At 39.3% G+C, this 16,982-nt stretch overlaps 1 protein-coding gene across 3 annotated transcripts in view; it reads left to right on the forward strand.

Annotated features, from left to right (window-relative positions):
* Window positions 1-594: 594 nt before the first annotated feature.
* IPT2 (tRNAisopentenyltransferase 2) overlaps window positions 595-16,982 on the forward strand; it is a 36,586-nt gene continuing 20,198 nt past the window's right edge. For 2 of the 3 annotated variants that reach the window (XM_010262316.3, XM_010262317.3), the window contains exons 1-5: window positions 595-1,283; window positions 7,003-7,234; window positions 7,323-7,377; window positions 7,513-7,592; window positions 16,721-16,789. In XM_010262316.3, the coding sequence (XP_010260618.1) occupies window positions 7,103-7,234; window positions 7,323-7,377; window positions 7,513-7,592; window positions 16,721-16,789 (336 nt within the window). In that variant the 5' untranslated portion in view covers window positions 595-1,283; window positions 7,003-7,102. Of the gene's footprint in view, window positions 1,284-6,967; window positions 7,235-7,322; window positions 7,378-7,512; window positions 7,593-16,720; window positions 16,790-16,982 lie in introns of all 3 variants that reach the window. The other variant, XM_088891221.1, reaches the window with a different exon arrangement.

A 16,982-nucleotide genomic window follows, 5' to 3' on the forward strand; every position in this document is an offset into this window, starting at 1 on the left:
AACCAAAACACCTCCATTTACCCTCATTCATATCAAGATTCTATTTCAAGGTTCCAGATTGACCGGATTACAAATCTGCATGTTCCGGGCTCAATTGGCTCAATATGATTTTACCAATCATCTTAGACTACCCAAAAACCCTACCCTGAGAAATTTCACCCAAAACTGCTTTTATTTTCCCTTTCATCAAACAAAGATTTCATTTTGAGCCCATAGATTAACCAAATCGAACCCTTTCCAGATCTGCCCAATCTAGGCCTATTCGGGCAAATCTGACCTCGCCAGTCAACCCAGAATGTCCAAAAACCCCACCCCATGAAATTTCATTCAAAACTACCCTTATTTGCCTCTTCATCCAAAAAGATTCCATTTTGGCCAATCTCACTAGCCCTCACGCATCAAAATCCTTCTTAACCATCATACCCATTTTAACCCTCCATTTTCTGACCCAAAAATCCCCACCATTGAACCAAAAACCCGGCCTAACCCCTTTAGACCCGGTTTGATCTAGCTTTTCCGAAATTACAAAAATACCCTTGAATTCCCCAAAATTATAAAAATACCCCCTGCCCCATATAAATTCAATTTGAACTTTCACTTGCCCTACACGACTATTGCTCTTCCCCTTCTTTTGAACCCAACCCAGAAGAGCAGCATAATCCACTATTCACCGTCTCTCCCATTCGAACGATAAACCAAAGCGGCGGAGTGACAACAATCCTCATCTCTGCCCTTCTTCTTCTTCTTCTTCTTCTTTTCCATTTTTTTCTACCCTGGATCGAAAGTTTCCCGCCACTGTTCATCGTCATATTTGTTGAACAGCGACGACACTCTTTCCCTCTCCCAAAGACCCTCCTCCATTTTAATATCCTCATCCTTTTCGTTTCATTTTTTTTTATTATTTTATTCATTCAGTGAAATCGCCTCTCCTTGCTCCAGCCGTTGTTACCTCTTGCTATGAAGAACAAAGCACAAAATCATCGGCGGAAGCATCGTCTTCTACCAGATCCGGTAAAGGCTCCGTCATTTTCGGTGTTGCTTCTCATTTCTCCACCGTTTTCCGGTGGTTTCTTCTCTTATCCCGCATTCGGTAGCAGACCGTGACCTCCCCTGTCTGCGAGCTTGAGTCAGGCAAATTGCGGTGGGTAGCCCAACTTGCTCTGATTTAGGAGGAAGCAGGATCGATTGATTTGCCATAATCTTTAATTTCGACCCCCGGAGCACATCGGACTTACTCGGAGTTCATATTTGCAGCATCGAACATCGGCCAACACATCATTCAGGTAAGCTAAGGTCAAACTCCTTTTGTGTTTACTTTGACAGGGAGGATTCGAGGTTAGGGTGTTGACCGATGGAGTAGATTCCACCAGATTCACTCCAGTAGGTCTTATTCCCAACCCAATCCGATCTAAAATCTATTGCCTGGTCCATGTTTAATTAGATTCCATAGTTGCTTCAATGGAGTTTAACTGTTCTTTCTGCATAGTTCCTTAGCCCTGAGAATAGATCTTTCTTATGCATAGTGATGTTCTAGTTATTCGTCTAGCTCAACATTTCTTTTATTTTTATTTCATTTCCACCCGTTAATATGTTAGGTTGTTTCATAATGATAATTCTATCTTTGGAGATCAAGATATGATAAAAAGGGAATGCTGAAATTCATATCCTGTTTTGAAACTGTGTTGATCACTAGTTTTATTCACAGTAAATTCTCTTAACTTTCATAGTTCATGTATGGACTATAATGTTTGAATTGAGGCTTTGGCCAGATAGGATGGATGCACTCAGGCTTAGAAACATGCTGGGCCTACCCCTACCGAACTTGGGATGAGAGATAAAAACTAAAAAATTAAAAAAGCCTCAAATTTTGAAGTGAGAAATAGATAAAAATAATAAAATAAAAATTTATAGAATTTACTTTCTTATTGGTTTAACTTTGTTATCTGTTTTTCTCATTATCATGTTGAGTGACTAAGTGTATATTGTGTTTATGCTTTTTTGGACCCTATGTGGGCCCCACCTATTGAACCCAGAAGAGGGGTGCTTAACCCCTTCCTTCTCCCTTCCGAGTCTTACCCAGATTGGTTGGACCGGTGCCTTGGGTTACGGGAGTCACTATTGAACCAAAATGATTTTAATGCCATTTTCAAAGGTCCCATCACCTCAATTTCCTAATCTGATGGGTGGTGACTCCATTTTCAGCCCAAGTGGCAAGTGAGCCGGTTTTTCGACGTTTACACTTAGTCAATAGGTTGATGAATAAATCCACAAACAAGGTAAAACGACTAGTCCAAAATATAATTACTTGTTACATTAAACTTAAAAGTCAAAAGCTGCAAAAAATCAAATTTAAATTAAATAGAAAATCAAATATAATTGCAAAAAAATAATTATTAATTGTTAAATATGATGAAATATCAATGAACCACTCAACCTAAAGCTTAAATTGTTATGTAAGATCCCCTAAATAGGTTTTTGTTCTCTAACACACCCAACCTTGACATGAAAGGACAAGCACAACCCCACCCATACCTTGTGATGAAATTTAATCGAATGATAGACCACGTAGTTAAACATGCTATGATACCATATCAATGAACCGTTCAACCTAAAAGCTTAAATTGTTAGGTGGGGTTTTATTCTCTAACATAAATACTCAAAAAATTTGCATAAAAAGTGATGAATAATTATAACAAGCATGATAATGGTGCTGGTCATGTCAATCTTAACCCAACCAATGGTTAAACCATGAAATGTGCAAGAAATCATTGGTCTATCACCTAAATAGATGTCATTTCCTAAATGTAGGATGCCTCACTTAGTGCAATTTATTGGAAATGTGAGAAGTTACCTCTCCATCCCTTTTTGATTTATATACAATAGTATAAGAGATGCAAGGAAATATTAATCATATATGATACATGATATTTAAATTTAAGTTTAAGAACCTAACAAACCACCACGAGTATCAGATTTATATAGTATAATTAAGATAAGATGTTAAATATGCTTATAATTCGAGGTAATTTGTAGATGACCACCCTATACTTATTGGGTGGTAACACTCAACCTCCAAAACTTTATTTTTGGGAAAAGGCTTCTACACTTATGAATTCTAGCACTTTGCCCCCTAATACTAAAGTGTTGACAATGAAAGTAAAATTATTAAACTAGCTACTTGAGATTCTATGGGTTGTAATGAGGGCGGATTTGGCCCTCCAATGATCTTGTGACACCTGGCACTTCATGACAACTAGACAGTTCGAACTCGCCACTTATAGGCAGCTTGCCCTCATATAGCCTGGCAACTTAGACAACTCGGCACTGTACAAGTAGCTCGCCACTTGGCAGCTTGCCACATGCAACTCGCCTCCTAGTCAGACTGACCACCGCATGACAACCTCGAGGAGCTCACCACCGTACCCCGCATTTTACGGGATTATGACTTGTAATGGCTATATTAGCTCACCCACTCCCCGAGTCAGGCAGAAATGGGCAACCTTACCGATTGGTAGCTTTATCCCCACCTAACACGAAAGCAGGTCCTGTCACAGTGGGAATTCAGGAACTGCTCCACCAAACCCACGAAGACTCTAGTATATAAAGACCTCACCCCCCAGGGGCGAAGGTGGGAGGTGATCCTTGCTCTCTAGCTCTCTCATTCTCTTATGTCATTTTTAGCTCTACTACTAAGTATTGACTTAGCCATCGAAGCAACCTCGCCGAGTAAACACCCCCGGGTTCTCTGATTCAGTTCTCACAGGTTCTTCAGCTCCCATCGTCTACAAAGATGAGCAGATCATCTCCTTTAGGGAACAACCAAGTTGCACTACACTAGGGAGCTCCACTTTAGCCTCTGAGTCACCGGCCACTTGGGGGCAGACGAGGTGATGATGTACTTAGCCAAAAAAAAATGATACGTGACTAGAAATAGTTACATCAGGTCGATAGAAACAAACATATAAATAATTGTTCTAAAAGCACAAACCTTTGTGAAGGCATTCTCAATATGAATTTTATTGAAAGAAAGTTCAGATAAAGATGCAAGGGTTAGAGTTTGAGGAAAAACCGATAAGGGAAAAATTGTCTTACAAAATCATTTCTAGTTTGTTTCATTGATAACATGATATTATCATGAGAATTTTTTTGGTTTAACTTATTTATATTATTCAATTTAGTAATTCGAATTTGATATAAATCTAATGGATAAGACCTGATTCAAATTTGAAATAAGGCTACCTTTGAGAAGATGCAAATGCACATGTGACATGTTTAGTGCAAACATAAAAAACTTTGTATTTACATTTTTGTTTTTCACCTTACATAGTTGTATTTGTACTCTTTTTCAAAGAAACCCTAAAGATTTTTTTTCGTCCTAGGCTTCCCGAAAGTTTTTTTTTTTTTTTTTGTTTTTTGCATAAATTATAATGACCCCTTGTATAGCTTTATTTGGGACAAAATCCCCTTGAATTTTCACTTTGTGACAAATAACCTTAGCCTTTAGTCTTATGATGAAATGCATTAAATTACCAAATTGTTTATGTGAACTTTCCTTATTTGCTTTTTCTTGCCTTATTCTCTTAAATCCTAATTGACCAAAAATACCTCTTTCAAACAAAACCAGTTAAAATAACAAAAATCATTTCACTTGCATAATAAAAATAGCTTTTTTTTTTTAATTCTTGATTTATTTCACTAACATGAATATCTCTCATCATCTTAAAATATAACATTTATTCACGCATTTCTCCAATAAATAAAAAAAACCAAATAAAACAATAAATTTATTTCTATTAGATAGAAGGGTAAATTACACATACCCTTAGTACAAGGGGTCTATGACAAAGACCCCCTTGTACTTTTGTTTTGCGAGAAACACCCCCGTACTTCGACCGTTAGACAAAAGACCCATTTATTAGTGTTCCATTAGTTGAATTCAAAAAAGATTCTCATTTGACTGTTAAAAATTTTCTAAATACCCGAATTACCCTTTTCTAATCATGGCAGCATGCCAGTTCGTCTGAGACAAGAAGCACATCATCTTACGTCTCAATCACCCACTTTCCCATTAGTACTGCTTGCTTGTTTTGACTTTGGTGTGGTGTAGGAAAAGAGAGCTAAGGAGCCAGATGTGGCTGAGTTCGTATTTGCACTGCCTCCGGAAACAACTCGTAACTCATGGTAGAGGTATGCGCAAGAGTTGCAAGGCTCATTAGATGGGTGGCAAGGTGGTGTGCATTACCAATATAAGCTTTGAAAATTTTGTTAATTAAGCAAATGTTTTATGGGGTGTGATATGATGTCATATGGCCACTTTGCCTTTACCCATGAGAATGGAGAAATGAATTTTCATTTATGTTGTTTCCTTGGATGGGCCGAGGGCAACAAGGTAATTATACTTTTGAGTCGAGGGCTGGTTGATGAGTCCGAGGTCCTGTAGGTCAGTCTTGCGTAGGAAGAGATCACGTCAAAGGCCTCGAGTGTTGATCTGAGGCAGAGACTTCGATGGTCAAGTTAATGAGACTATGGTAAGGAAAGATGAGGCCTGAGCAAGTATAGCTCATATAAGGTCACAATGGAAGTAGTAGAACTCCAAGTAGTATAGTGTTTATATGGGTGTGTGTCTTACCTTGGGGGGCGTCACCCCGTATTTATACTTGAGGCTGCCAAGAGGTAGGTGGGCACAAATGGTCAGGATGCAATCTGGCCCTACGTGCGTGACCGTCTAAGGTCACCACATGCGGTCGTGCCATGATGCACACCAGCTTCTGCTCCGCACGATGTCCCTACTGGGTCCACGCTGTACGCCGCCCTCTGCCACGTGCTGAAGTGCCATTGGCCAGCTATAAGCGCCGACATCAATTTCTATTGGTGAAATAAATAGTAGATGCATCCTTACTCAGTCCTCCCATCATTGGAAGCTAGTCAGCTACTATGAAATGATTCCTTGTTCTTGTTGTCTGTTAATGATGGTACATTATGTCCCTTATCCATAAAGGAAAAGCCCAAGCATGCACGATGAGAGATGTTCATTTGGCAGCTACGGCTGCCGGCGTGCCGCCCAGGCCATAATGTCAGAGAACAAAGGCAGCAACGACAACAATGAGAAATTTGACAATGATGGCAATGACTTCAGGGCTGAGATTGAATTACTGGAGTTGATCAACAATGAAAAGGTGGTTTGGTCAGAGACAATCATAGAATATTTGCCAGAATTATGTTTTTGGAGTTGTTGTAATTGTAATGATTTGGGGAATTTCTATCAGATTGTTGACAAAAAGAAGGGGGAAATGAACTATTTGAAGATTGTATGAGAGAAGGGGGAAAACGAATTGCGGAAGAAGATATTTTTTCGATCAGTTAGGTTTTAAGAGAAAATGGTAAAAAAAGTTCAGAGGAGTATTTATCACAAAAAAAAAAATACAAAGGGCCTTTGTCATAGACACCATAGTACAGGAGGGTATATAATTTACCCTAGATAGAAATCACTACCATCTCATTTAAATATTGAATCCGAACAGACCAAGGATTTATTAAAATAATTAAAAAGACATTGAAATTAATAAAATTGGAAGCCGAATCAACCTCGTAACATTCCACATCGGGAACATCTCCCAATCATGACATCATCATTCTTGGTATTATCATCTAGAGATGTTTCCAATACGGTAGACAACAAGAATGTGTTGTAGGGGGCAGTCTTGTGGGGGCTGATTTGAACTCATAAAATTATAGTTGATATAGATAAGAAAATGGTACTTTGGAAATTTAAAAAAATTAAACACTTGAATGAGAATTTTTTTTTTTTAAAGTTGGTTGATGAAAATTAAAAAAAGAGAGGTATTTATCTCCAAGTGAAAGTTCACAGGGTCATTAATCACAAATGAAAGTTTAAGAGGGTCTTTATCATGTCTCCACAGTACAACTACAAGGAGGGTGTTTATAATTTACCTTTTTTTGAAGGTAGGTTCTTAGAAAGTCGTATTGTTACTTTGATTTCAGTCACACTGTTGTCGCGGCGCGAGAGTGAAGCGAGAGGTGGAAGGTGTTGTCGTAAACCCTGAAGAAAAACAGTAACGGCAAAAGCCAAACTGACGAGGAGATGGATAAGGAGAAACAGAGGAAGCCAAAGTTGGTGATCGTGATGGGACCAACTGGTTCGGGAAAGTCACGGCTTTCCATCGACCTTGCATCTCATTTCCCTATTGAGATCATCAACGCCGACTCCATGCAGGTGCCTGCTTTCCCTTCAAATCCACTTCCAATCCCACCCCATGGATATCACTAAATCCATCATCCATACTTGTTTTATTTGATTTTAGGTGTACGAGGGTTTGGATGTTCTCACCAACAAGGTTTCCCTCCATGAACGCAAAGGTTCCTTTCTTTTTCAATATCATCTTTCTTTGTTTTTTTTTCCTGTTCTAGCTCTTTTCTAACATTTTATTTGTCAAATGAAACGTCCAATATGATTTTGCTTTCTCGTCTTACATTTTGGATTGGATGTTATAGGAGTACCACATCATCTTTTGGGTACTATCAGCCCAAATGCTGAATTCACGTCCAAGGATTTCCGTGATTCTGCAATTCCTGTATGAATTATCTATCTCCAACTCATTTTCATAGTGACCCATCTTTCCGTTCATCCATATTGATCTTTTGTTTTATGTACCTGCATAAAACATGTTATAAATACCAAACGGGTGGTTAAAGTTTGTGACTTGCATATGGGTTGAAGACTTGAAGTAGTAAAAAATGATTTAAAGGCTCATAACTTAACAGTGGATATGACACTGAACAGAGAGGAATGGGGGAACAGGATTCATGTAGCCGGCTCCATATAGTTGGGGTAAGGCTTAGGTGATGATGATGATACCTATCAAAAATAATAAAAATGTGATTTGTCAATAATTATCGTCTTTGTGTACCCATTATTTGTGAAATAAAGGGCTGCATTTTCAACGATGGAGAAAAATTTAAATTGTTTATACATTTGATATTACAAGTTCACTAGCTTGGATTCTATAACTTTGCTGCCAATATTTTCTTTTATATTCTTAAACACTTCTCGAGTTCCTGTTGTGTTAGTTTTATTCAAGTGTGATGTTCTTTTGCTTTATTTTGTAACTGGTCCTTAACAAGCAACACTAGAAAAAATTGATGTATTTCCTTTTTGCATATTACTAAGTAATGTTCTTTAAAATGTGTGTTGTCATAATTTATGAAGATTCTCTGTCCAGTTTAGTCAAGTAGTGTCCTGATTTTATATCAGGCTTTTCATTTCAATTACATCATGCATGTATTGTATGTATTATGACATAGTTTGTTCATCTAAATGGTAGGAGAAATTAGTTTTATTCATACTCCCACCTGGGTAGAATATTCACATTGTCTACATAACTGTTTATGGTGGGAGATTTTAAGTTTCATTGATGCAAAAGTTTTTAGGCTTATTAATTCATAAATTGTTTTAGAATTGTGAATTCATACTTTACCTTTTGTTACTATCATACTAATAAACTCTCTTAACTCCCTCCTCCCCATGAACTAAAAAAGAAAATTACAGTAACACAAAAAAAACTGATCCCTTCCCACCCCTTGTTTGGCCAATGTATCTGCAAATGAATTAACACTCTTAACCAATTGCAATCTCACTTCCATACCCTGGGTCAGCCACTTGAACAGTCTTTGTTCATTAATATAAGTCCACATACCTTCATCCTCCTTCCCTAACCAACCTATCAGCACTTTTGAGTTTGTTTGAATTCTTGTCTCTGTTACTTCCTTTGATTGTATTTATACATTCTTGTTACAAATCTTGGAAGTTATGGGGTTGTTATAGTCTGTTACAATCTTGGAAGTTAATTCCCACTTCTTGTTGCATTCGGCCATGCCAACCTGTCATTAGTTGGACCTGAGAGCTGATGTGGCTTCCTTCTTTTGTAGGTCTTGAGTTTGGACTGGCTATTCCCATACACTGGCCTGAGTTCAGTGTTGCCGATTGTCCTAACAATACCCCCCTTGTCAAGGTTGACCTTGGCCTCAAGGTCAAGATGGGGAAACTGGTGGTGGAGTTGGATATAAGGCTCCTAGGTTGCATCTTCCTTGGGTAATTGAGACCATGCTACTAGAGCTTCAGGTTCCACATGGTGTCCTTTCTTTACCCAACGAAAGTCACTAATGGACTGGGGTTCAGTGACTAAGGCCATGTCTTCAGTAATCTTGGGTAGAGTGGGCTAACTTACTACATTAGGCTTGAGCCCCTTCTTTAGAACTGAAATGTGGAATGCAGGGTGAATTTTTGAATGTTCCGGTAGCTCTAAGCTGTAGGAAAGCTTGTCTATCCTTTCAACGATCTTGAAGGGCCCAAAGTAGTGTGGAGACAACTTATTCCAGCATTGTTATCTTACTGATAGTGAGTGGTAGGGGAGCAATTTCAGATATACAAAGTCACCTACTTGATATTCCACTTCCCAGTGGTGTTTGTCATAGGCGTTCTTCATCCACTGTTGTGCTTGAGCTCTTGTAGAGTAGCATCCTGTTGGGTCAATGCTTCCTCCAGACCCCTTTTCGTAAGGTAGTAAATCGGGGGGGGGGTCTTGACCATACAAGGCACGGAAAGGTGTCATTCCCACAGCTGCATGATAGGTGGTGTTATACCACCGTTCAGCCCAGTGGAGCCATTGGGTCCAACGTTTGGGTGTGGACCCTGTAAAATAACGCAGGTAAGTGTAAGTCTCCAAGCATCTGTTGACTACCTCAGTTTGTCCATCCGACTGAGGATGGTAGCTAGTTGATTTCCTTAGCTGAATTCCCTGTATCCGGAATAGTTTCCTCCAAAATGTACTAAGGAAGGGGTTGGAGCAGGCCTGCTGGAGATTGGGCCTCGTATTTGCATTGTTGACAAATCGTACAACTTGCAATGTACTTCTGGATCATTCTCATCATTCCTTTCTAGTAGAATTGTGATGCAATCATGCAACGCGTTTGTATGTTTGGAGCACCCCTGAATGACCCCCTATGGGTGATGCATGAAAGTAATCTAACAATGTAATCAGGCTCAGCTTGCTATGAAAGGTGGTTTTTTGTCTGTTGCAGTTTGGGACTTGTTGCTGCCTCTTCCCAAATCTAGTCCCAGAGTTCTGGGTGTCTCGACAGTGCATCAGCAGCCTTGTTGGTTGTTCCTGGTCGATATTCAATTGAATAATCGAACCCCATGAGCTTTAGGCCCAATGTTGCTGATCTGGTGATAGAATTCTCTATCCCAGTAAGAATTGAGACTTTGATGATCAGTTCTGATTATGAACTTGCGCCCCAGTAGATAGGAACGCCAAAGTAAGACTGCCAAGACTGCGACTATCAGCTCCCTTGTGTACACTAAGCTAGATCCTCGCTGAACTGAAATTGCTTTACTAAAAAAGGCAAGGGTTTTCCCTTCTTGCATTAATACAGCTCCAATCCCTTGACCTGATGCATCCCACTCTATAACAAATGTTTTGTTGAAGTCAGGTAATGTTAATGCTGGTGGTGAAGACCGGGCCACTTTGAGATTTTAAAGGCCTGCTAGGCTTCTGGAGTCCATGTGAATGCATCCTTCCTTAGTAGATGTGTTAATGGGCTAGCAATGAGGCCATAACCGCTAATGAAGCGACAATAGTATCCTGTCAAGCCCAAGAAGGCTCGAAATTCCTTCACACTTGTAGGTGCGGGTCACTGCTGGGTGCTTGCTACTTTCTCGGGGTCCGCCATTACCATGCCTCCTTTTACCATGTGGCTGGGGTAGTGTACTTGGGATTGTCCAAAAGCACACTTGGATGCTTTCGCATATAATTGATTTTGCAAGAGAACCTTGAAGGTGATTTCTAGATCTTCCATGTGTTGGGCCCATGTGGGGCTATGGACTAAGATATCATCAAAGAAAACCAGTATAAACCGACGTAGGTACGGACAAAATAAATCATTCATGAGGGATTGGAACGTTGCTGGGGTATTTGTGAGCCCTAAGGGCATGACCCGGAATTCATAATGTCCATCATGTGTGTGAAATGCAGCCTTGTATATGTCATCCGTGTGCACTCTAATCTGATGATAGCCGACCTGTAAATCTAGTTTGGAAAAAATTTGGGCTTCCTTGAGCTCGTCCAGGAGCTTGTCAATCATTGGGATTGGGAACCAATCCTTGACGGTGATGTTATTAAATGCTCTATAGTCAATGCAGAAACGCCATGTCCCATCTTTCCTTTAGACTAAGAGGACTGGGGAAGAAAATGGGCTATGGCTTGGTTGGATGAATCGTTTTTCTAATAGTTACTTAACTTGCTTCTTGATTTCTTTTTTCTGAGATTGAGGATAAAGATTGGGACTTACATTTGTGGGGGCTGCTCCTGGGAGTAATGGAATGCGATGGCCATGTTCCCATGAAGGCGGTAGATCTGTTGGCTCCTGAAATACTGCTGCATATTGTTGAAGTGCTTTCAGCTATTGCTGATGGTCTTCTTGTGTGGTTGCATTCCGGGCCTGGGTTAGCATGGGCCCTGTCTGAGTGAGTCCCTAGAGGATGGTTTGAGCGGGTTCCTGGGCTTGTTTTAGGAGAGACGAGAGGCTGATTGGGCTTGGGCCTTTAGTTGGTATACCTTGGAGGTGGATCTTGGTCTGATTTGTCATGAACTCCATTTACAACTGGGCCCAATCACATAGTACCAGCCCCAATTGTCTCAGCCCTTGTATCCCCAGTACTATATCGGCTTCGCTGAGCTCGAGTGGGTATAAGTCCACCATGAATGGCTGCCCTTTGATTGTCAGTTCAATGCTTGCACAGATGCCTTCATAAGGGAGAGATGTCCCATTTGCTACTTGGACCTTGAATGCCGCTGTGGGTTGGATTGGTAGCTCCAGTTGTTGGGCAAACACTCCTGTTATGAAATTCAAGGTGCTTCCACTGTCGATCAATATGGACACCTGGTGTCCTTTGATTCGCCCTGAAACCCTCATAGTTTGTGGGAAGTTGAGCCCGGTAAGGGCTTGGAGTGATATCCCCGATGCCGGTTGCTGTTCTTCGGGCCAATTGAATCCTGGCAATTCGTTGGGATGTATCCCGCTTTTCGCTCCGTCTTCGGTGTCATCTTGGAGGGTGTAGATCTGCATTGTTTTACACCGGTGGCCCGACCCAAATCGTTCTTCACAATTGTAGCAGAGACCCTTTTCTCTGCGGGCTTGCATTTCGGCTCACGATAGCTTCTTGAAGGGAATGGATGGGTTGGTGTTCATAATTCTGGGCTTACACAGAATGCTGTCTTCCTTCCCTGGGCTGAATCCTCGCTATTGTGTTCGTCAGGCTCAGGCCTTGGAAAGCTGGCCGATCTTTGAGGTGGTAACCAAGGTCGGCTGAGTTTCCTTGCTTTGTTCAGCTGTTCTTCTTGATTCTTGGCTAGGGCGGCAACATCCATGATGGTGGCCGGTTGGAGTGCCCTTACTTCCAGTTTGATGTCTTCCTTGAGCCCTCCGATGAAGTCTCCAACCATCATGCGCTTTGGCCAACCGTGTGCACGTATGGCTAGGCGCTCAAACTTTGTTTGGTAGTTGTGAACACTCCCAGACTGTTGGAGTTTGGAAAGACTCATTATAATCCTTGTATCCTGATTCCAAAAACCGGATGCAGAGTGCTAACGTGAAATCCATCCAGGCTAGCTGTGGTCGTCGTCGTCGGAAAAGATTGGAAATGCGATTTTGGTGTTTCTTTTTGGCCATGAACTGCTCTGTCAGCTGTTGCCGTGACTTCCTCCTTCGTTGGGATTGACATCCTTGTTTCCCTCACCTTCTGTCTGATCGAGCTTCCTTACCAGAGCTGCTAGTGTGTCCTTCGATTCTCTGATGTCTCCGGATACTTGAAGGAGTTCTACTTCAACTTGGTTGACTCTGGCACCCATCGAAGTTGCTCGTGTGTCCGACATTAGGCTCTGATACCAATTTGTTAGGAACTACCTAACACAGGGTTCTACTGAGGAACCACCTCCTGAGAAGAGAGAGAGAGAGTAAGAGAGGGAGAAAGAGTGAGAGATATAGAAGGAAATAGGGTTTGTTTGAATGCTTGTCTCTGTTACTTCCTCTGATTGTATTTATACATGGGGTTGTTACATTCTTGTTACAAATCTTGGAAGTTATGGGGTTGTTACAGTCTGTTACAATCTTGGAAGTTAATTTCCACTTCTTGTTGCATTCGGTCATGCCAACCTGTCATTAGTTGGACCTGAGAGCTGACGTTGCTTCCTTCTTTTGTAGGCCTTCAGTTTGGGCTGGCTATTCCCATACACCGGCCTGGGTTCAGTGTTGCCGCTTGTCCTAACACATAACCTCAGCGCAAAGTGAGTCCCCAATTCCAATTGAGCCTGAACACATAGCAATTACTACACCTTCCACTTTCCTAAAAACTCCAATCCCTGAAGGCCCAGGGTTACCTCACTGCTGCCATCAATTACTTTCAATAATCAAATTCTTTATGTTACTCATTTGCAATCAGAAGTCCTTTTAAAGTAGAAAAATATTCAGCCATTATAGAGTCTCCAACTCCCATTGAACAGGGTCAATACATTTCCTTCCTTATCTCTTATAACACTTCCAGTTCTAGAAGAGCCTGGGCTGCCTTGGTTGCTCCCATCAAAATTTAGCTTCATGTAATCTTTAAGAGGAGGTGTCCAAACCAAGTTTGCCCTATTCTTCTTAGTTGAACTTGTTGCCTCTACCTTCCAAGTTCTCCATGTGTCATCAAAGGAAATTGACAAAACAAATCCTAACCTATGTATAACCTTGGTCATCACACATTCCTTGATTTCTTGTCCATTCCTCTCTTCTTGGAAAATTCTTGCATTCCTTTCTTACTATATGGTCCAATTCACTGCTGCTCTTGTACACCTCCACATTATCCTCTCTCTTCTCTTTGACCAAACAAAGGTTGAGAAGTCAAATAGCATATTCACCTCCATTGGCAAGTTCCACTTTTACCTAAACAAAGAGAAAAACTAATCCCAAATGTCTGTAGCAAAATGACATGATATTAGTAAGTGATAACAAGACTCATCATTAGATTTACAAAGAAAATACACCAGCTCAGGGAAATGCAAAGAAAAGGTCTCTTCTTTTGCAAAAGATACAAGGTGTTTACTTTCTCATAAAGCACTTCCCCAACAAAAAGCACTAATTTTAGGTGGGACTGTCCTTCAATTCTTGTTTCCATTCCACTCTCAAAATTAGTCCTAAAGGAAAAAACATATATTATCTATACTACTTTAAAAAGCATGAATAGCCTCAAGAATATTTCTGGAATTTTTTGAGGACAAAATTCACCCCTCCATATTTAAATTTATTGATAAAAAATGAGGGCAAATAGGATAATTTGCAATTGATATTAAATGAGTCGAAAAGAGGTAATTTTAAGATATTCAATTCATTCAATTCCCTCTTATTAAATCCAACATTTAAGGTATTAACTTGCATTCACCTTCATTTATAATCATATATTTAAGGTATTTTTGTTTCTTCTCATCATTAAATTCTATTAATTAAATTCATACATAATAAACTAATAATTCCAATAACATAAAAACTTATACTTTTAAAATCTACCTGGAAAAAATAGTATTTTTGTCTAGGTGGTAAGAAATTAAACCATTTTGGGTCAAATCAGCCAATCCATGTTGTCACAATTAAATAATAAAATTCAATAATAGATAAAATGTAGAAAAATTGGAAACATTTTTAACATCATATATCCAACATATTAAACAATAATAAGTATGAAAAATAATAAATGTTTTTATTAATGATGAAAATGGAATGTAAAATTTAAAACCAATTGGAAATAAAACTATTTTCCTATTCTCTCTCATTAAATCTCATATCTAAGGTATATTCTCTCATTAAATCCTATATTTAAGATATATTTTTCTTATCATTAAATTCTACTAATTAAATCTACAATATTAATTTTAATAGTATAAAAATAAATATTTTGAAAAGTAATTTGAAAACAAAACCATTTTCTTCCCTCCCAGTGGCAGGTAAGCAATTCAAGTATTCAACCATTTGTGGTCAAATAGGTTAATAAATAATGCCATTATTAAATAATAAATAAAATATATAATACAAAAATTAAAATAATAAATAATAACAAAGACAAAATCAGATATGTTTACAAACAAATTACAAAAACAATGAGCTGGAAAAAAAGTTAACTTTTATGGCCCAAATTACCCTCCCCAATTCTGATTTTTCTCTCTTCCTTTTTTTTTTTGATAAAGGAGAGTAGTTTTATTAATTAAAAAAATAGCAGTACCACGAGGTGTTACCTCCCCCTAGGACTGAGTCATAAACACTAAACAAACACAAGCCTGATGCACAGTTACAAAGTGGCCCAAAACAGATCTCCCCATTCTATTTCTTTCTTCCTTTCTCTCATTCTATTTCTTCTTCTTCTTCTTCTTGTTCTTCTTCTTCCCCGTCGGCACCATCAAGCATGGTGACAATTTAATCAGTCCGGTGGTTGCCCCTTCTCTCTCCCCCCTCTTCTTCTTCTTGTTCTTCATCCTCCACTATAGCAAAACTGTTGAACTAGCATCTTGACTCCACCAAAATCTCGTGCCCCTCCTCTGAATGACACCAACAATGCAGGAACACATTAGAATCAGTTCTTGATGGTAAATGATCGAGTTACTGGGGAGAGAAAAATCTATTGTTGTAGCTAATCTAGGTTGCAGCGGTAGGCAAAAATGAGGAAGCTGGAGAACATTGAGGTGTTGATAATGAATGGGTGACTGTGCTATTACAGGATAGAGGAAAAGGTGGGAAATAAAAAAAATCACAGGGGACCAGTGGAAAACAAGAACTAATGGGGGTTGGTTTCTAGCGTCGCTGTTGATTTGAGTTGCAGTGACAACGAGAGGCAGAGTAGGGCGATGAGGGGACTGGTTCGGATGATGCAAGGAGAAAGATAGATAGAGAGAGAGATTGGTGGTGGCTAAGTTCGGATTTGCAGTGTTGCAATGACAGTAGTGACAGACCGAAGCATCGTTGTTGGCTATTGGCTTGAGTTATAGTGACGGGTGGAGATAGGAAAAGGCAGAGAGAGAGAGAGAGGGAGGGAGGGAGGGGGACACTTTGAATTGAGTCTCTATCCACTGTAATCAATGCACAAACAGAGGCAAATCAAGCAAACCATTATCATCAATCCACTTCTCATAATTAATAATAAATTGTTTGTCTTTATTGTGAATATTCCATTAATATCTGCATAATGCAAATGCCAATCTCATGAAACTAACAAATGGATCTTTTAGGTTTAAAAAATTGATACCCTGAACTTCATGAACTAAATTTAAGAACTGAATGAACTATTTCTGAGTTGAAGCTTAATACTTGGGTTTGCTAACCTCCCTATAAATAGCGGATTGTGAATCAAGCACAAATGGAATCAAATTATGAACCTGGTGACTGAGGAAGCAACAAGTACCTCCAGTGGATTGGTTATATACCTTTTGTACTTTGTTTGGCTTTTCTTCTCATCTTATTTGTTTACTTGACCAACTTATCTTTGGATTTTGCATTGTGTCATAAACTTCTTTTCCTTTTTTTAACAAGTGTTTAACTATTTATTTTGTGCTTATGTGCTTACATATATCAAGCTTGATATTTAGTATTCTATCACTTGATTTAATAATTGGATTTTCAGACTATAGATGGCATACTCTCCCGCAATTGCTTGCCAGTCATAGTTGGGGGAACAAATTATTATATCCAGGTATGCACTGTATTTTATGTTGCTTTAAAGGAATAGATATTTGAGGTTGTATCTGATATTTTGTATGCAATTATTTCTCTGAGGAAAACAAGACCATATGGAATTGCATATGCATATTTTTACGTTTTCCACTTGCTTTTTTCTCCATCCTGTTTTGTGCCAATGTTCCGAAAATTGTAATCATGTTGTTAGT

The sequence above is a fragment of the Nelumbo nucifera genome, chromosome 7 (assembly GCF_055504915.1).
Source record: "Nelumbo nucifera cultivar China Antique chromosome 7, China Antique-T2T, whole genome shotgun sequence".
Taxonomy (NCBI): Eukaryota; Viridiplantae; Streptophyta; class Magnoliopsida; order Proteales; family Nelumbonaceae; genus Nelumbo; species Nelumbo nucifera.